The 21304-nt window shown below is 36.8% G+C and overlaps 1 protein-coding gene across 1 annotated transcript in view; it reads left to right on the forward strand.

The window, feature by feature from the left end:
* Positions 1-20778, forward strand: part of LOC123525157 (coiled-coil domain-containing protein 25-like) — a 41481-nt gene extending 20703 nt beyond the window's left edge. The window contains exons 6-9 of the mRNA XM_045303955.2: positions 614-717; positions 10375-10577; positions 18870-18915; positions 20155-20778. Coding sequence (XP_045159890.1) covers positions 614-717; positions 10375-10577; positions 18870-18915; positions 20155-20187 — 386 coding nt within the window. The 3' untranslated portion in view covers positions 20188-20778. The remainder of the gene's footprint in view (positions 1-613; positions 718-10374; positions 10578-18869; positions 18916-20154) is intronic.
* Positions 20779-21304: the final 526 nt, after the last annotated feature.

The following is a 21304-nucleotide window of genomic DNA, read 5'->3' on the forward strand; positions in this document are numbered from 1 at the left end:
ATGTCAGATCAAGGTCAAGGTTACAGCTAAAATTAAAGGTTTTACCCTTTCACTATCCATAGCAGTGGCGGGGGATTTAGCTGTCTTTCAGACTGCCTTGTTTGGAGTTCAGATGCAAAGCAATTATATCACGAGGGCACAGCCCAAGTGATATAATAGTATGCATCTGAACTACAAACAATGATTTTATTCGAGAGCAAATCACTAAATGAGATATATTATTTCGATTCTAACATGTTACCAAGGGTTTTTAAAGTACATCCTTGATGACATCCATCAAAAATCTGTCTGTTTTCTGTTGGGTATCTTTTCCAGTGGGCCACTATGCAGTTTGACTCTATGACAATATAATTTGTGACGTTAGAAAAACGTATTGTTGAATAATAGCACACATCTTTTAGCCTTCTTTGTTTAATAGGAAAATGAATCAGGTCATGTTAGAATAAGTTGTCAAATGTTGCTGAATGAAAAATAAATAGGCATTTACATTTTGTATTACATCAATCATGTTTTAGTTGTAGTTTTTGCCAAACAAAATAAATGTTACAAGCGTAAACAGTTGGGTAAATAATGAATTTGTTAAATTTAATAGTGATTGTGTATATATATATAGGTAATAAGATGAACAATGTAGATGTTGTGTACACAATGTGGGACAATCTCAAAAAAACAGCTGGTATGGATGTAGGACAAGTTGGGTTCCATAAAAACAAAGAAGTAAGTATCATCTTTCAATATTGTAGATGAGGTTCAGCAGGATATAAGAAAAAAAACTTTGTTTCAAGTCTTCCCTGAATATTTGAAATACTAAATAACTGCTGTCCTTATTTGCAATGTTAAGATACTTCTCTTCATTGACAAACATGTGTAGAAAAAGCCAGTATCAGTTGATTTTTCTTATCTTTGCTTGTTATTTATTGCTTAATAAACTTTAATGTTCCATGATGAGTTACAGATGAAACTCAATACGAGGGTTGTCCCAGAAAATCACGTACTTTTTTTATTATTTCGAAAATAAGCGACGCATTAGATAATTATTTCAATTGGTGTTATTTCAATGTATACTCGACAGGACTATAGAGTTTAAAATTAAAAATCTGTCATATTATTTGTGTATTTTTATACGCCCGTTTGAAAAACGGGACGTATTATGGGAACGCCCCTGGCGGGCGGATGGGCAGGCGGGCGGCATCCACAGACTTTGTCCGGAGCATATCTTCTACATGCATGGAGGGATTTTGATGAAACTTGGCACAGTTGTTCACCATCATGAGGCGGAGTGTCAGGCGCAAGAACCAGGTCCCTAGGTCTAAGGTCAAGGTCACACTTAGAGGTCAAAGGTCAAATTCAAGGATGACTGTCCAGAGCATATCTTCTTCATGCATGGAGGGATTTTGATGAAAGTTGGCACAATTGTTCATCATCATGAGACAGAGTGTCATGCGCAAGAACAAGGTCCCTAGGTCTAAGGTCAAGGTCACACTTAGAGGTCAAAGGATACAAGAATGAAAACTTTGTCCGGAGCATTTCTTCTTCATGCATAGAGGGATTTTAATATAACTTGTCACAAATTTTCACCACCATGAGGCGGAGTGTCATGCGCAAGAACCAGGTCCCTAGGTCTAAGGTCAAGGTCACAGAGGCCAAAGGTCAGATACAAGAATGACTTTGTCAGAAACATTTCTTCTTCATGCATGGAGGGATTTTGATGTAACTTGGCACAATTTTACACCATCACGAAAGGAAGTGTCATGCGCAGTTCCTTTCTTTAGAATTGCTTCCCTTAGTTGTTACTATAAATAGCTTATATTGTAACTTCTTCATAACTAGTCGTAGGGAAAAATCGAGACCACTTTTCTGTAGTACAATATGCATGCTACATCCAATTTTGAGGTGTATTTTGACCAATCTCTACCTGGTAAAGATTTTTGTGTGGACATACAATTTTTGGGGGGGATTTATTTATTTATTTTTTTTTTAAGATTAACTTCCCTTAGTTGTTACTATAAATAACTTATTGTACCCCCCGACAACAAAGTTGTAAGAGGGGGTATACTGGTTTCAGGTTGTCTGTCTGTCCGTCCGTCTGTCCGTCCGTAGACACAATCTTGTGCGCACCATCTCTCCTCATCCCCTTGACACAATTTAATGAAACTTCACACAAGTGATCAGTAACGACAGTAGTTTTGCATGGGGCATGTTAGGTTGTTTCGGAAGAAAAACTTGCAGAGTTATGGGACTTCGTTTTTTGTTTAACTATACTATATACATAGACACAATCTTGTGCGCTCCATCTCTCCTCATCCACCTGACATAATTTAATGAAACTTCGCACAAGTGATCAGCAACAACAGTAGTTGTGCATGGGGCATGTTAGGTTGTTTCAGAAAAAAAACTTGCAGAGTTATGGGACTTTGTTTTTTGTTACTATACTATATACATAGACACAGTCTTGTGCGCGCCATCTCTCCTCATCCACTTGACACAATTTAATGAAACTTTGCACAAGTGATCAGTAACAACAGTAGTTGTGCATGGGGCATGTTAGGTTGTTTCAGAAAAAAAACTTGCAGAGTTATGGGACTTTGTTTTTTGTTACTATACTATATACATATACACAATCTTGTGCACACCATCTCTCCTCATCCACTTGACACAATTTAATGAAACTTCACACAAGTGATCAGTAACAACAGTAGTTGTGCATGGGGCATGTTAGGTTCTTTCAGAAAAAAAATTTGCAGAGTTACGGGACTTTGTTTTTTGTTACTAAACTATATACATATACATAGTCTTGTGCGCACCATCTCTCCTCATCCCCTTGACACAATTTAATGAAACTTCACACAAGTGATCAGTAACAACAGTAGTTGTGCATGGGGCATGTTAGGTTGTTTCAGAAAAAAAACTTGCAGAGTTATGGGACTTTGTTTTTTGTTACTATACTATATACATAGACACAATCTTGTGCACACCATCTCTTCTCATCCACTTGACACAATTTAATGAAACTTTGCACAAGTGATCAGTAACAACAGTAGTTGTGCATGGGGCATGTTAGGTTCTTTCAGAATTTTTTTTTGCAGAGTTACGGGACTTTGTTTTTTGTAACTAAGCTATATACATATACACAATCTTGTGCGCACCATCTCTCCTCATCCCCTTGACACAATTTAATGAAACTTCACACAAGTGATCAGTAACATCAGTAGTTGTGCATGGGGCATGTTAGGTTGTTTCAGAAAAGAAACTTGCAGAGTTATGGGACTTTGTTTTTTGTTACTATACTATATACATAGACACAATCTTGTGCGCACCATCTCTCCTCATCCACTTGACACAATTTAATGAAACTTCACACAAGTGATCAGTAACAACAGTAGTTGTGCATGGGGCATGTTAGGTTCTTTCAGAAAAAAATTTTGCAGAGTTACGGGACTTTGTTTTTTGTTACTATACTATATACATAGACACAATCTTGTGCGCACCATTTCTCCTCATCCACTTGACACAATTTAATGAAACTTCACACAAGTGATCAGTAACAACAGTAGTTGTGCATGGGGCATGTTAGGTTCATTCAGAAAAAAAAATTGCAGAGTTACGGGACTTTGTTTTTTGTTACTAAACTATTTACATATACACAATCTTGTGCGCACCATCTCTCCTCATCCCCTTGACACAATTTAATGAAACTTCACACAAATGATCAGTAACAACAGTAACGACAAAACTTGCAGAGTTGTGGGACTTTGTTTCTTGTTAACATACCATGTACATACAGTCTGCATATGCAGTCTTGTGTGCGCCTAATCTTCCAAACCCTTGCACACAATTTAATGAAACTTCACACAAGTGATCAGTACCAACCCTAGTTGTGCATGGTGCATGTTACGTTCTTTTAGATAAATATTCTGCATAGTTATGGGACTTTGTTTTTTGTTACTATACTGTATACATACAGTCTATATACATACAGTCCACATAATTATGCAGTCTTGTGTGCGTCAGATTGCAATGTACTGTGTCAGTGCATGCGGGGGGTACATTCATCACCTTTAGTGATAGCTCTAGTATTGTAACTTTTTTATAATTGACCGTAGGGAAAAACCAAGACGACTTTTCTGTGGTACAACATAGAAATTACTTTCAAATTTTAGGTGGGTTTTAAGGTCTCTGTACCAGGTAAGGAGTTTTTTTGTGGACTTAACAAAAGACTTACATTGATTACTAAACAACCACAAAATTAAAATTCATTTACAATACAGCAGCTAGAGTAAAGAAATTTGCTGTGACAGGCATATATTGTGACATTCTGGCACTCTTGTTTTAAATAATAGACGGCAGTCAGTGCTAGTCGGCGCACGCTTACTTTTCCTCCTACAAAAAGGAGCAGCTTCTTTTTAATTTCATGTAACTTTCCCGATATACATCTCACAGGATTAAAATTTATATCGTAATTAATGGCAACGCGTGGCGCGTAAATATTTTGCATTTCAAGTCTTTGACATCACTTATGTTAAGACAGTGATGTAATTTTGAAAGTAACGGTCGCGCGCACTTCCAGAAATTACGACATAGATAAGTTCGCAGCGCAGAAAGTATTAAAAAGTATTATGTCGCCCTGTCTATGAATCACTCGCCCAACCTTCCTTAAAACATTTGTGCCATGTAAAGACAAGTGTCCTGCTAATATTTGCCTGACCTCCAGAATTTTTCAATTCCCGTATTGTTTGTGAAGGAGTCATACCGCGACATTCACAATATTTTATTAATACTTTCTGCGACATCGGAATTTCTGAAAGAGCGTGCGACCGTTACTTTCAAAGTTACATCACCATTTTAAAGCAAGTGGTGTTAAAGACTAGAAACGAAACATAATTACGCACCACACGTTGCCATTAGCGACGATATAAATTTTAATCCTATGAGATATATATCGGGTAAGCTACATGCGTTTAAATGGAAGTCGCTTCCTTTTGTAGGAGGAAAACTGAGCGTGTGCCGACTAGCACTGACTGCCGTCCATTATTTAAAGAATACTCAAATAATATGAGAGGTATTTAATTTTGAACTCTATAGTCATGTCCTGTATACATTGAAATATCATCAGTTAAAATAATTATTTGATGCGTTGCTTATTTTTGAAATGATAAGAAAAGTTTGTGATTTTCTGGGACAACCCTCGTACTTCAAGTTCAGAGGGACATGTTATAATATAATCTGACATTCTGCTTTGAGGTAAACTTCAGGTCCAATCAATCCAATAACCGTATACCTGCTAATCAGGATAGAGTATAAATCAAAGCCTTGATTACATAGGGCTTTATGTTTTTAAGGAAATTCAAACCATCATAATTGTAATATCATTTTTAGCTCGACTATACGAAGTAGAAGGAGAGCTATCCTACTCGACCTGGCATCAGCGTCTTTCCGCGTCCCCGCCTTGGTTAAAGTTTTTTTACACTTTCTCTTTTTTCAACTTATCTCTGTAATTACTAGATGGATTTTATTAAAACTTGAAATAGTTATTCCTCATCATCACCCACATCATCTGACATAAAGGCCATAACTCTGGAACCAATATTTCATGATTTATCCACCCTTTTCACTTAGATTTTAAAGTTAAAGTTTGGATGCATTTTCACTTTAGTTATTACTGAATGGATTTGATTCAAACTTAAAATAGTTGTTCAACATCATCACCAACATCATATGACACAAGATGCATAACTCTGGCACAAATTTTTCATGAATTATTCCCCCTTCTTACTTAGAATTTCAGGTTAAAGTTTTGATGCACTTTCACTCTATCTCTGTTATTATTGAATGAATTTGATTCAGACTTGAAGTAGTTGTTCAACATCATCAGCCTACCATATGACACAAGGTGCATAACTCATGCACCAATTTTTCATGAATTATCCCCCCTTTTTACTTAGAATTTCAGGTTAAAGTTTTGATGCACTTTCACTCTATCACTGTTATTACTGAATGGATTTGATTCAAACTTGTAACAGTTGTTCAACATCATCACCCACACCATATGGCACAAAGTGCATAACTCTTGCACAAATTTTTCATGAATTATTCCTCCTTTTTACTTAGAATTTCAGGTTAAAGTTTTGATGCACTTTCACTCAAACTCTGTTATTACTGAATGGATTTGATTCAAACTTGAAACAGTTGTTCAACATCATCAGCCACACCATATGACACAAGGTGCATAACTCATGCACCAATTTTTCATGAATTATACCCCCTTTTACTAAGAATTAAAGGTTAATTTTGATGCATTTTCACTATATCTCAGTTATTATGAAATGCATTTGATTCAAACTTGAAGTAGTTGTTCCACATCATCACCCACATCATATGACACAAGTTGCATAACTCTTGCACCAATATTTAATGAATTATGCCCCCTTTTTGCTTAGACTATACTTACATAGTGTTTTGATACACTTTATGTTTTTAATACCTCTCTTATTACTTAATATTTTTGACACGGACTCAGGCTATTGTGCAATATCTTTATCCACCATCGGAATTAATAAACACCCCAGTGACAGCTCCAGTTTCCTAAGATGTGCCAAGTTTCACTATCCAGCATCGAAATAGTCGAGCGCGCTGTCTCCTGTAACAGCTCTTGTTAGCTCATCTGATTTTTTGAAAAAAAAAATGATGAGTTATTGTCATCACTTGATCGGCGTCGGCGTTTATGTCAGCTTTTCTCCTAAACTATCAAAGCTATTGCTTTAAAACTTGCAACACTTGTTCACCACCATTAGCTGACTCTGTACAGCAAGAAACATAACTCCATCCTGCTTTTTGCTAGAATTATGGCCCCTTTTGGACTTAGAAAATATCAGATTTCTTGGTTAAGTTTTATGTTTAGTCCAACTTTTCTCCTAAACTATCAAAGCTATTGCTTTTAAACTTGCAACACTTGTTCACCATCAAAAGCTGACCCTGTACAGCAAGAAACATAACTCCATCCTGGTTTTTGCAAGAATTATGGCCCCTTTTGGACTTAGAAAATCTGATTTCTTGGTTAAGTTTTATGTTTAGGTCAACTTTTCTCCTAAACTATTAAAGCTATTGCTTTGAAACTTGCAACACTTGTTCACCATCATTAGCTAACTCTGTACAGCAAGAAACATAATTCCATCCTGCATTTTGCAAGAATTATGCCCTCTTTTGGACTTAGAAAATCTGATTTCTTGGTTAAGTTTTATGTTTAGGTCAACTTTTCTCCTAAACTATTAAAGCTGTTGCTATAAAACTTGCAACTCTTGTTCATCATTGAAAGCTGACTCTGTACAGCAAGAAACATAATTCCATCCTGCTTTTTGCAAGAATTATGGCCACTTTTGGACTTAGAAAATATCAGATTTCTTGGTTAAGTTTTGCGTTTAGGTCAACTTTTCTCCATTACGGTCAAAGCTGTTGCTTTAAAACTTGGAGCAGTTATTCGATTTAAGACGAACAGAACAAAACACATACCGATTACTGTTATACAGTTTAATTCAGAGTGATATATACATGTATATATATTGTTTCCAGATGCTTCAACTCTTATTTCTTGTAAATACCTAGTTTATACTCATACACATAAAGTTCTTCTTTTAAATGTAATGTTGCTTAAAATTATACTGGCCCAAAATGATTTTATGCCATAGTATGCATCATTAAAAGCTTTCATATGGACCTGAACAAAAACCTGAAAACAAAAACAAATTAATTATGTCTCCCACCACACAGTGGTGTGGGAGACATATTGATTTACTTCTGTCTGTGTATGTATGTGTGTGTGTGTGTGTGTGTGTGTCTGTCACAAATTTTGTCCGTCCGTCCTTCCGTTAACAATTTCTCGTTATCGCATCTCCTCAGAAACTACCAGGGGGATTTTGACCAAACTTTGTCAGAATAATGTATTGGTACCCTAGTTGTGTCCCCCTGAAAATCAGACTGGTTCAACAATTTTTTAGTAAGTTATGGCCCTTTGTTTATTTCTATAATTTACATAGATTTATATAGGGAAAAACTTTAAAAATCTTCTTGTCCAAAACCACAGAGCCTAGGGCTTTGATATTTGGTATGAAGCATCATCTTGTGGTCCTCTACCAAGAAGATTAAAATTATTTCCCATGGGTCTAATATGGCCCCGCCCCGGGGGTCACATGGTTTATATAGACTTATACAGGGAAAAACTTTGAAAAACCTCTTGTCCAAAACCACAGGGCCTAGGGCTTTGATATTTTGTATGTGACATCATCTAGTGGTCTTCTACTAAGTTTGTTCAAATTATCCCCCTAGGGTCAAATATGGCCCCGCCCCGGGGGTCACATGGTTTACATAGACTTATATAGAGAAAAACTTTGAAAATCTTCTTGTCCAAACCACAAAGCCTAGGGCTTTGATATTTGTAATGTAGCACCATCTAGTGGTTCTCTACCAAGTTTGTTAAAATTATCCGCCTAGGGTCAAATATGGCCCCGCCCTGGGGGTCACATGGTTCATATAGACATATATAGGGAAAAGCTTTTAAAAACTTCTTGTCAATAACCTACAACATTCAAATTTGGACCACATGTATGGTTTTGGGTGGCAAGATGAACCTTGACATGAGTTGACCTTGATTTTGACCTAGTGACCTACTTTCACATTTCTGTAGCTACAACCTTCAAATTTGGACCACATGCATAGTTTTGTGCACTGAAAAAAACTTTGACCTTGACATTGACCTAGTGACCTACTTTCACATTTTTGAAGGTACAGGCTTCAAATTTGGACCACATGCATAGTTTCGTGTTCTGAAATGAAATTTGACCTTGATTTTGACCCAGTGACCTACTGTCACATTTCTCAAGCTACAGCCTTCAAATTTGGACCACATGCATGGTTTTATGTACCAAAACAAACTTTGACCTTTACATTGACCTAGTGACCTACTTTCACATTATTGAAGGTACAGGCTTCAAATTTGGACCACATGCATAGTTCTGTATTCCGAAATACAATTTGACCTTGATTTTGACCTAGTGACCTACTTTCACATTTCTCAAGCTACAGCCTTCAAATTTGGACCACATGCATGGTTTTGTGTACCGAAACAAACTTTGACCTTTACATTGACCTAGTGACCTACTTTCACATTTTTGAAGGTACAGGCTTCAAATTTGGACCACATGCATAGTTCTGTATTTCGAAATAAAATTTGACCTTGATTTTGATCTAGTGACCTACTTTCACATTTCTCAAGCTACAGCCTTCAAATTTGGACCACTTGCATAGTTTTGTGTACCGAAATGAACATTGACCTTAAGATTGACCTAGTGACCTACTTTCACATTTCTGTAGCTACAGGCTTCAAATTTAGACCACATGCATAGGATTGTGTACCAAAACAAACTTTGACCTTGACATTGACCTAGTGACCTACTTTCACATTTTTGAAGATACAGGCTTCAAATTTGGACCACATGCATAGATTTGTGTTGTGAAGTGAAATTTGACCTTGATTTTGACCTAGTAACCTACTTTCACATTTCTCAAGCTACAGCCTTCAAATTTGGACCACTTGCATAGTTTTGTGTACAGAAATAAACTTTGACCTTAAGATTGACCTAGATACCTACTTCCAAATTTCTCAAACTACAGCCTTCAAACTTGATGCACATACATAGTTTTGTGTACAAAGAACTTTGTCCTTGAAATTGATCTAGTGACCTACTTTCACATTTCTCAATCTACATCTTTCGAATTTGGACCACATGCACAGTGTTGTGTACGGAAATGAAATTTGACCTTGAGCTAGTCATTAAGTCTTGAAATTTGGAACACTCAAAAATGGCACATTGGTGGGCGCCAAGATCACTCTGTGATCTCTTGTCTCAAAAGCAGCTCTAGTTATCTGAGTGGAAAAGGGGTCATAAGTCTGACTGAATGCAGTTCAGTGTAAATAAACATATCTGTGTTTCCCAATTGGGAAATTAAGTTTCCTGTTTAGGAAGCTTTGAAATTAAAGAAAATAAAAGTTAAATAAAAAGTTTGTTAACACATTAAAAAAATCTGAATGGTAGAAATTTAGATAAAGTATTTAAATTTAAATTTGCATATTTCATTTACTAACACAATGTTTACTCTTATGCACTGGGCCTTTTGATGGAAACAAGTCAGAAATGATGATTTTGCTTCCCAAACTGGAAACAAGTTACTATATTACCCAGTAAGTAACAAGTTTCCCCTTCAGGAAGTAGTGAAAAGCAATAAATTGATTTTCCAAACAGGAAGTTTCTCCTACTGTAAGCTGGCATATTAACTTTGTTATTAACATAAAATATATTACCATGCGATGAATTGATTTTTCAGGTAAGAAAAGTAAGAGTTGAAAAAAGAATAAATGAAATTGTAAATAGACTAAATAAAACAAAAGAAGAAAAATTTCCTGATCTCCGAGCATTACGAGAAGAGAGAGATCGGTTAGAACGTGATGATCAGAGACATAAATTACAGGAACAGAGAAAACGAGAAAAAGAAGAAATGGAAAGAAAAGAAAAGGAGAAAGAACTCAGGTATGATACATTTAACCGTCTCATATTTATGTCTCCCCTAGGAGACATATTGTTTTTGCCCTGTCCGTCCGTCCGTCCGTCCGTCCATCCGTCCGTACGTCACACTTCATTTCCGAGCAATAACTGAAGAACCATTTGACCTAGAACCTTCAAACTTCATAGGGTTGTAGGGCTGCTGGAGTAGACGACCCCTATTGTTTTTGGGGTCACTCCGTCAAAGGTCAAGGTCACAGGGGCCTGAACATTGAAAACTATTTCCGATCAATAACTAGAGAACCATTTGACCCAGAATGTTGAAACTACATAGGATGATTGGTCATGAAGAGAAGATGACCCCTATTGATCTTGGGGTCACTCCGTCAAAGGTCAAGGTCACAGGGGCCTGAACATTGAAAACCATTTCCGATCAATAACCAGAGAACCACTTGACCCAGAATGTTGAAACTTCATAGGATGATTGGTAATGAAGAGTAAATGTCCCCTATTGATTTTGGGGTCACTCCGTCAAAGGTCAAGGTCACAGGGGCCTGAACATTGAAAACCATTTCCGATCAATAACTAGAGAACCACTTGACCCAGAATGTTGAAACTTCATAGGTTGATTGGTCATGAAGAGTAGATGACCCCTATTGATTTTGGGGTCACTCCGTCAAAGGTCAAGGTCACGGGCCCGAACATTGAAAACCATTTCCAATCAATAACTAGAGAACCACTTGACCCAGAATGTTGAAACTTCATAGGATGATTGGTCATGAAGAGTAGATGACCCCTATTGATTTTGGGGTCACTCCGTCAAAGGTCAAGGTCACAGGGGCCTGAACATTGAAAACCATTTCCGGTCAGTAACTTGAGAACCACTTGACCCAGAATGTTGAAATTTCATAGGATGATTGGTCATGCAGAGTAGATGACCCCTATTGATTTTAGGGTCACTCTGTTGAAGGGTCAAGGCCACAGGGGCCTGAACATGGAAAACCATTTCCAATCAATAACTTGAGAACCTGTCGACCCAGAATGTTGAAACTTCATAGGATGATTGTTCATGCAGAGTAAATGGCCCCTATTGTTTTTGGGGTCAGTCTGTTAAAGGTCAAGGTCACAGTGGCCTGTTCATGTAAAATCATTTTTTGGAAATAACTTGAGAACCACTTGACCTACAATGTTGAAACTAAATAGGATGATTGGACATGCAGAGTAGATGACCCCAATTTATTTTGAGGTCATCTGATCAAAGGTCAAGGTCACAGGAGCCTGAACAGTGACTTGAGAACCACTAGGCCAAGACTGTTGAAATTTAGCGGGATGACTGGACATGCCAAGTAGATGATCCCTATTGCAGCCAACCATCAGTGTCTCTTTGACTTTCGCTCCTGACCCCTATTGACTTCTTGCCTATAGGACTTTGCATTGGGGGAGACATGCGCTTTTTTACAAAAGCATTTTCTAGTTTATTTCTCATTTTATCAAGGCACATAAAGCACATAACATGGATTCCCTGGATTTTTTTATCTTTCAAAGGAAAGCGGGGAATATTGTTTTGCTCATTGTTGGTCAGTCCGTCTGTCTCAGTCAGTCAGTTGACCATTTGGTTTACAGTCAATAACTAGAGAATGCTTCTTCTCACAATGGTCAAATTTCAAAAGAGTATTGCCTGTGGTCAGTCGATGATCTCTAGTACTTTGGGGGTCAGTGGGTCTAAGGTCACAGCGACTTTAAACTGAAAACAGTTTCAGCTTGATAGCTAAAGAATGTTTTGGCCAACAGTTGTCAGATTTGACAGGATTATTGCCTGTGGTCAGTAGATGACTCCTGTTGGTTTAAGGTCCAGTAGGTCAAGGAACAAGGTCACAGTGAACATGAGACTGAAAACAGTTTCTTCTCAATAACTTAAAAATGCTTTGACCTACAATGATCAAACTTCATATTCTCTGTGGTCAGTAGTTATTCCTTATTGTTTTAGGGGTCAGTAGGTCAAGACCTCTAGGCTGAAAACTGCTTACTAATTAAAGAACGCTTTTGCTGTCAATCTTAATAGAACCCTTGCTGTTTTTAGCTCACATGAACAAATGTTTAGGTTTACTTATAAGTATAGGCAGATGGTCTGGTCACTGGTGTCAGTCGTCCTGTGTCCGTTATCAACAATGTAATTAAACATCTCCTCTGAAACTATTGTCAGAGCAGAATTATACCAAATTTAGTCTGTAGCTTCCCAAATTTGTTTAAATAGGGCTCTTTTAGGGGTAGCTAGAGCTAAAAATAGAAAAACCTTCTTCTCATAAACCACTTGACAGATCTTCTTCAAACTTAAGTCTGTGGCATCACTGTAAGGTCTTGTCTTAAATTTATTCAAATGAAGGCACTTGGCCACTTTTAGGCTGCTAGTGCTAAAAAAGAAAAAACTTTAAACAACTTCTTCTCAGAACTAATTGATGGATTTGCATTAAACTTGGTATGTAGAATTATTTTAAGGTCCTTCCTGAAATTTGTTCAAATGGGGGTACTTGACTTGTTTTATGTTTTTGTATGCTAAACACAAATATTATCATTTATGATTTAGTGTGTCATACATATAATCAAAGTCAAATAAACAAGGTCAGGTGAGTGACTTAGGACCACCTTGACCCTCTTGTTTATGTAAAGGGTCAAGGTCACAGTATACAAAATTGCATACCCACTTGCCTCTCACAGGCCATCATGGAGGGGCATATGTGTTTAACAGACAACTCCTGTTTTTAGCTCACTTGTCACAAGGTGAGCTTTTGTGATCACCCTTCGTCCGTTGTCAGTCCGTCCGTCCATGCGTCAACAATTTCTTGTCTGCACGATAGTGGTTTCATTTATGATTTTATTTTAACCAAACTTGCACACAACTTGTATCACCATAAAATCTCGGTTCCTTTCATGAACTGGCCAGATCCCATTATGGGTTCCAGAGTTATGGCCCCTGAAAGGGCCAAAATTAGCTATTTTGACTTTGTCTGCACAATAGCAGCTTTATTTATAACTTGATTTTTCCCAAACTTGCACGCAACTTGTATCACCATAAGATCTTGGTTCCTTTCTTGAACTGGCCAGATTTCATTATGGGTTCCAGAGTTATGGCCCCTGAAAGGGCCAGAATTAGCTATTTTGACCTTGTCTGCACAATAGCAGCTTCATTTATGATTTTATTTTAACCAAACTTTCCCACAACTTGTATCACCATAAGATCTTGGTTCCTTTCTTCAACTGGCGAGATTCCATTATGGGTTCCAGAGTTATGGCCCCTGAAAGGGCCAGAATTAGCTATTTTGACATTGTCTGCACAATAGCAGCTTCATTTATGATTTGAATTTAATCAGACTTGCAGAAAACTTGTGTTACCATAAGATCCCGGTTCCTTTTTTAAACCAGCCAGATCCCTTAATGGGTTCCAGAGTTCTGACCCCTGAAAGGGCCAAAATTAGCTATTTTGACATTGTCTGCACAATAGCAGCTTCATTTATGATTTGATTTTAACCAAACTTGCACACAACTTGTATTACCACAAGATCTTGGTTCCTTTCTTGAACTGGCCAGATTCCATCATGGGTTCCAGAGTTATGGCCCCTTAAAGGTCCAAAATTGGCTATTTTGGTTTTTGCAGCCATGTAGAGACTTCATTTATGGTTTTATTTGATACAAACTTCCAAAATATCTTCAAGAACAATAAATCTTGGATTCCATGACAAATCAGATCCAATCGTAGGTTCCAGAGTTATTTTATATCTGATTACCTCCCCTGATTGTAATCAAAATGGATTTATATCAGCAAGTACTCATAGGACTATTTGAAATTTCATTATTGTCATTAGTTGGACTGAGCCAATCAGGGTAGATAACTATGGACAGATTTTATGTCAAATTACCTCCCTTTATTTCAAATTAAAATGGGTATATCTTCGTAACTAATGAAGATACTGATCTGAAATTTCATTTATGTCAACAGATTTATTTGGCAGATCCTTCTTTTGTTCACTTACAATAATTTTTTTTTAGCTCACCTGTCACAAAGTGACAAGGTGAGCTATTGTGACCGCTTGATGTCCCTCGTCCATAGTGCGTCGTCCGTCGTCAGTTGTCCGTCGTGTGTCCGTCAATAATTTCTAAAAACATCTTCTTCTTGAAAACCATTGGGCATAATTACACCAAACTTCACAGGAATGATCCTTGGATGGTCCCCTTTCAAAATTTTTCAAAGAATTGAATTCCATGCAGAACTCTGGTTGCCATGGCAACCGAAAGGAACTTTTAAGGACTTTAAAAATCTTCTTGTCCAAAACCACAGGGCCTAGGGCTTTGATATCTGGTGTGTAGCATCATCTTGTGGCCCTCTACCAAAATTGTTCAAATTATCCTCCTAGGGTCAAATATGGCCCTGCCCCGGGGGTCAAATGGTTTATATAGTCTATATAGGGAAAACTTTGAAAATCTTCTTGTACAAAACCACATGGCCTATGGCTTTGATATTTAGTTTGTAGCATCATCTAGCGGTCCTCTACCAAGATTTTTCAAATTATCCCCCTAGGGTCAAATATGGCCCCGCCCCGGGGGTCCCAAGGTTTTGATATTTGGTTTGTAGCATCATCTAGTGGTCCTCTACTAAGATTGTTCAAATTATCCCCCTAGGGTCAAATATGGCCCCGCCCCGGGTGTCCCAAGTTTTACATAGACTTATATAGGAAAAAAAAGTTTAAAAATCTTCTTGTCTGAAACCACAACACTTAGACCTTGATATTTTGTTTGTAGCATTTTCTTATGGTCCTCAACCAAAATTGTTCAAATTGTACCCCTCGGGTGAAAAGAGGCCCTGCCCTGGGGGTCCCAAATTTTATATAGACTTATATAGGAAAAAGCTTTAAAAATCTTCTTGTCTGAAACCAAACGACCTAGGCTTTTGATATTTGGTAGGATGCATTGTCTAGTAGTCCTCTACCAAAATTGTTCAAAATATGTCCCTGGGGTTAAAAGAGGCCCTGCCCTGGGGTAACTTAGTTATTATGTGAGTTATATAGGAAAAATATTTAAAAAATCATCTGATCCTATTTTCAAGACTATTTAATTATAATTACCTGGTGATGTCACTTGACTGTGACCTTGACCTACTGACCTACTTTCTTGTTTTTAGCTCATCTGATTTTTTGAAAAAAAATGATGAGTTATTGTCATCACTTGAGCGGTTGTCGGCGTCGGCGTCGGCGTCGGCGTCTGCGTCGGCGTTGCCTGGTTAAGTTTTATGTTTAGGTCAGCTTTTCTCCTAAACTATCAAAGCTATTGCTTTGAAACTTGGAATACTTGTTCACCATCATAAGCTGACCCTGTATAGCAAGAAACATAACTCCATCTTGCTTTTTGCAAGATTTATGGCCCCTTTTGTACTTAGAAAATATCAGATTTCTTGGTTAAGTTTTATGTTTAGGTCAACTTTTCTCCCAAACTGTCAAAGCTATTGCTTTGAAACTTGGAATACTTGTTCACCATCATAAGCTGACCCTGTACAGCAAGAAACATAACTCCATCTTGCTTTTTGCAAGATTTATTGCCCCTTTTGGACTTAGAAAATCAGTTTTCTTAGTTAAGTTTTATGTTTAGGTCAGCTTTTATCCTAAACTATCAAAGCTATTGCTTTAAAACTTGCAGCACTTGTTCACCATCATAAGTTGACCCTGTACAGCAAGAAACATAACTCCATCCTGCTTTTTGCAAGATTTATGGCCCCTTTTGGACTTAGAAAATATCAGATTTCTTGGTTAAGTTTTATGTTTAGGTCAACTTTTTCTCTTAAACTATCAAAGCTATTGCTTTGAAACTTGCAACACTTGTTCACCATCATAAGCTGACCCTGTACAGCAAGCAGCGTAACTCCATCCTGATTTTTGCAATAATTATTGCCCCTTTTGGACTTAGAAAATCATTTTCTTGGTTGAGTATTATGTTTAAGTCAACTTTTCTCATAAACTATCAAAGCTATTGCTTTAAAACTTTCAACAGTTTTTCACCATCATAAGTGGACACTGTACATCAAAAAACATAACTCTATCCTGCTTTTTGCAAGAATGATGGCCCTTTTTAGACTTAGAAAATCACGGGTAGGACAATATTTCTATCACACAAAAAAAATCAGATGAGCGTCAGCACCCGCAAGGCGGTGCTCTTGTTTAAGATACAGCCTTTAAATTTTGATGACATACACAGTTTTGCACACCAATTGTAAAACTGAATTTCATTGACCATGAATGTGACCTACTGACTTTCTTAACATTTTATCATCAGTTTGACATTTGAAACATGTAGCTCATATTACTCAGGTGAGCGATCCAGGGTCATCATGACCCTCTTGTTTAATTACTTCCCTTTTACGTTACTATAAATAGCTTATATTTTGTAACTTTTTAGCTCACCTGAGCACAAAGTGCTCAAGGTGAGCTTTTGTGATCGCCCTGTGTACCTCGTCCGTCGTCGTCCGTCCGTCATCAGTCGTCCGTCATCCGTCCATCGTCCGTCGTCAACAATTTGACTGTTAACACTCTAGAGGTCACAAATTTGGCCTAATCTTGATGAAACTTGGTCAGAATGTTACCCTCATAAAAATCTTGGACTAGTTCGATATTTGGTCATCTGGTTTCAAAAACTAGGTCACCGGGTCAAATTAAAGGAAAAGCTTGTCAACACTCTAGAAGTCACAATTTTGACCCAATCTTATTGAAACTTGGTCAGAATGTTACCCTCAATAAAATCTTGGATGAATTCGATATTGGGTCATCTGGGGTCAAAAACTAGGTCACCAGATCAAATCAAAGGAAAAGCTTGTTAACACTCTAGAAGTCACAATTTTGACCCGATCTTATTGAAACTTGGTCAGAATGTTACCCTCAATAAAATCTTGGATGAATTCGATATTGGGTCATCTGGGGATAAAAACTAGGTCACCAGGTCAGATCAAAAGAAAAGCTTGTTAACACTCTAGAGGTCACAATTTTGGCCCAGTCTTAATGATACTTGGTCAGAATGTTACCCTCAATAAAATCTTGAATGATTTTGATATTGGGTCATTTGGGGTCAAAAACTAGGTCACCTTGTGAAATCAAAGGGAAAGCTTGTTAACACTGTAGAGGCCACATGAAACTTGGTCAGAATGTTACTCATGATGATCTCAAAGTCCAGTCAGAATCTGGGTCATGTAGGGTCAAAAATTAGGTCACTGGGTCAAATCAAAGGAAAAGCTAGTTAACACTCTAGAGGCCACATTTACGACCATATCTTAATGAAACTTGGTCAGAATGTTAATCTTGATGATTTATAGGTCATGTTCAAATCTGGGTCAGGTTGGGTCAAAAACTAGGGTCAAATCAAAGGAAAAGCTTGTTAACACTCTAGAGGCCACATTTATGACTGTATCTTCATGAAACTTAGTCAGAATGTTAATCTTGATGATCTTTGAATCAAGTTCGAATCTGGGTCATGTGGGGTCAAAAACTAGCTCACTGGGTCAAATCAAAGGAAAAGCTTGTTAACACTCTAGAGGCCACATTTATGACTGTATCTTCATGAAACTTAGTCAGAATGTTAATCTTGATGATCTTTAGGTTAAGTTCGAATCTGAGTCATATGGGGTCAAAAACTAGGTCACCAGGTCAAACCAAAGGAAAAGTTAGTTAACATTTTCGAGGCCACATTTATGACCATATCTTAATGAAACTATCTTGATGGTCTTTAGGTCAATAGGTCAGGTGAGCGATACAGGGCCTTCATGGCCCTCTTGTTGGTTGTTTTGTTGGGATAAACACCATTTTTAAACATGAAAGGTTTACAGTTATATAAGGTAATCTGTTATCCTAGCTAGTGCCTGTAGTAACAGATAACTTCCCAGCATGAATCAGAAATAGAAGACAATGGCTTTAGATATACAGTCAAACCTGTATTAAGCATAGACACAGTCTGACTGAAGAAAAGTTGAAATTTGAACAAAAAGTTAGTTTGTGAAGTTAGCAGACAGGCTGTTTAAGGCAAATGTCTGCTTAATATAGGTGGCCACTAATGCAGGGTTATCTGTATTGTCTAAATCATCACCAGTAATTTACCTTGTCAAACCTACAATCACCTGATGGAAAGTGCTTTAAGAGTTAAGATAATCAGACAAGCTACCATAGTTTTGTAAACCATCTTTTGTATTGGATTTATTCACATTTTTTACAAATCGGTTGTTGGCCAGAATGTATGTATATCTTACAGTGCTAAATTAAAGCGCTTCAATTTATTTGATTTCTACTTCAGATCTTACTCAAATTTGATGTCAGAAGATAAAATGACTTCAAATAAGGTATGGTATAATTTTATAATGTTTGAAACTAGGTATGTAAGTAGGTCAGAATTTAGAAATGTATAGTGCTGAATTTTAGTTTCTTTACCAATATAATTATTTTCCCAGACATCAAGATGATTTATTAAAGGTCTCAGGTCCACAAATAAGCAAGTTCTGTATTTAGTGCTATTAAAATATATCAAATGCCCTGGTAAGCTCATATAATTTGGTATCATTTGAAAGTGTATTGTCTACTGAAAAAGAAATAATAAATTACATGACCAAGATATGTTATAGAATTTTTATATTTTAACTTATAGTTTTCAATGAAATTTCAACAGAAATCCAGTTATGACAGAGTAAGATTAATCATTAACGGTACTGTAGTGATTCATGCATAATTATTATTATGGTTATCTTATTTACTTATGTTTGTTTGGCAAACACAACTCTTTCAAATGATAAAAAAACAAACTTGAGGTCACCAGGAATGGAAATGTTATCTATTTGTGGATCAGATACATTAACTTGTCAGTGCATTCTGAAACTTAAGATGGAAAAAGACTGCAAATATTTTCACCATGTTGAAACTACATGCAGAACAATCCAGATTCTATATTTAGAGATGAAAGGAAACATTGACAGTGATGGCTTTGTTTACTTGATAATTAAATGAGGCAATTTTAGATACAGGGCATCAAAATAACACATTGTTCACAAATATTAGCTGTACAGCTGTAACTTTGTGTAGCTGTAAGGAAAGCTAAGGTCAAGGTAGCTGTAAATTAAGGTAGCTTTGGGTGTTTGATGTCATTCGTGACTTCAGTTTCATGTGTGTTGTAGCATTTGGAAGTTCTTTAACAATAATATTTTCAGTTTTACTCTGGCTAAAGAACAAATTTATATGATAATTATAAGTATAGATGTGCATATAAAAAAGATTATTAGATTTGCATTGAGAAATAGGCACTCATTTTTCCACGAAATAATATGTTCTAAAGTTAAGCAGTATTTCGGCTGCAGAACTCAGGCATATTTCACGATACATATCTAATAACATATAGATATTAGTGCCTTTCTGTAAGACAAGACAGCTTTAAATGAAGTCAGTTGTGTAAGTGGCTCAATGGTAAATCAGGTAAGTTTTTCATGAAAAACAATTTCTAGTTTTTCGTTTGTTTCAGTATTGTGAAAACATGTGTAAGAAGGATAAGTTGGATTGAGAAGCACTGCGATTTAACTATTTTACTGTTTCAGGATGGTGGAAATGATTCTGATGATTTTATGTAATCTGTGCTGCATCAACAATAAAAGTCAGCAATCAACACATCAGTGCTGCAACAACAAACAATCTGTGTAGTAACAACAACAGAAGTACTCTTTTTCAACAGATCTTTGCTGCAAAAACAATATGAGCTGTACCAATGATCTAGATGTTATCAACACATTCATGCTGCAACTAAAAACTCTGTTCTGTAAAAACAGACTAGAGAGAATACTCCTGTTGTACAAGTCTCACGACTAGAGAGAATACTCCTGTTGTACAAGTCTCATACCCAGACAAATGGGACAAAACTCTTTAAATTATCAAAATGAAAAAAGACTTATGTTTCGAGTTCATTTTCATTTGTAGAAGACTGGAACATTCTCTAGCAGTATTTAATTAACAGGTTATAGAAAGACAACACAATCATGTTAAGTGTTATGCAGAATATTTAAGATGCACAATATTAATTTTGGGTAACAGACATTTGTGCTGTGTACAGCAATAATTGTGTCTGCATCATGTTAGAATATGAAACTGCTTTATCATACACTTTATTGCCAAAAATAGCACTGCTCCATTAATTCAAAAATAAATGAAAAATGGTTTTAAACTTACTATATCTTAAAATTCATGCTAGCAGAGGTCCTGTCAATCTGGAAATGAAATATTAATTTTTAGCTCACCTTGAGCATGAAGTGCTCATGGTGAGCTGTTGTGATCACTCACTGTCTGTCCACACTTTTCCACAGAACACATCTTCTCTGATTATGATACTGCTGGTCAGAATTGCACCAAACATACAGTAGCATACTGGTATGGCCCTCTATCTAGTTTGTTCAAATGTTTCATATAGGTCCCTTGTATGGGACTGCAAGGGCTTAAAAAAAAAAAATAACCTTTGACTTTTCATGAAGACTTGATGGGTCTTCATCAGACTTGGTCTGTAGCATCGTTGTAACCGGGGTGTAAAATTCTATTTTTCACCACTTGCCATGTAGGACTGGTAGCCAGTATAATCAACTTGCCCGTAGTGAACTCTCACTTGTCCGAATCTGAATAAAAATTCCTTTGTCAGCCCAAATAAAGTTTCTTTCATCAGCCCACCTGTCTCTATAAATATCAGATATGACACAGTACTAG

This window comes from Mercenaria mercenaria, chromosome 3, assembly GCF_021730395.1.
Source record: "Mercenaria mercenaria strain notata chromosome 3, MADL_Memer_1, whole genome shotgun sequence".
Lineage (NCBI taxonomy): Eukaryota > Metazoa > Mollusca > Bivalvia > Venerida > Veneridae > Mercenaria > Mercenaria mercenaria.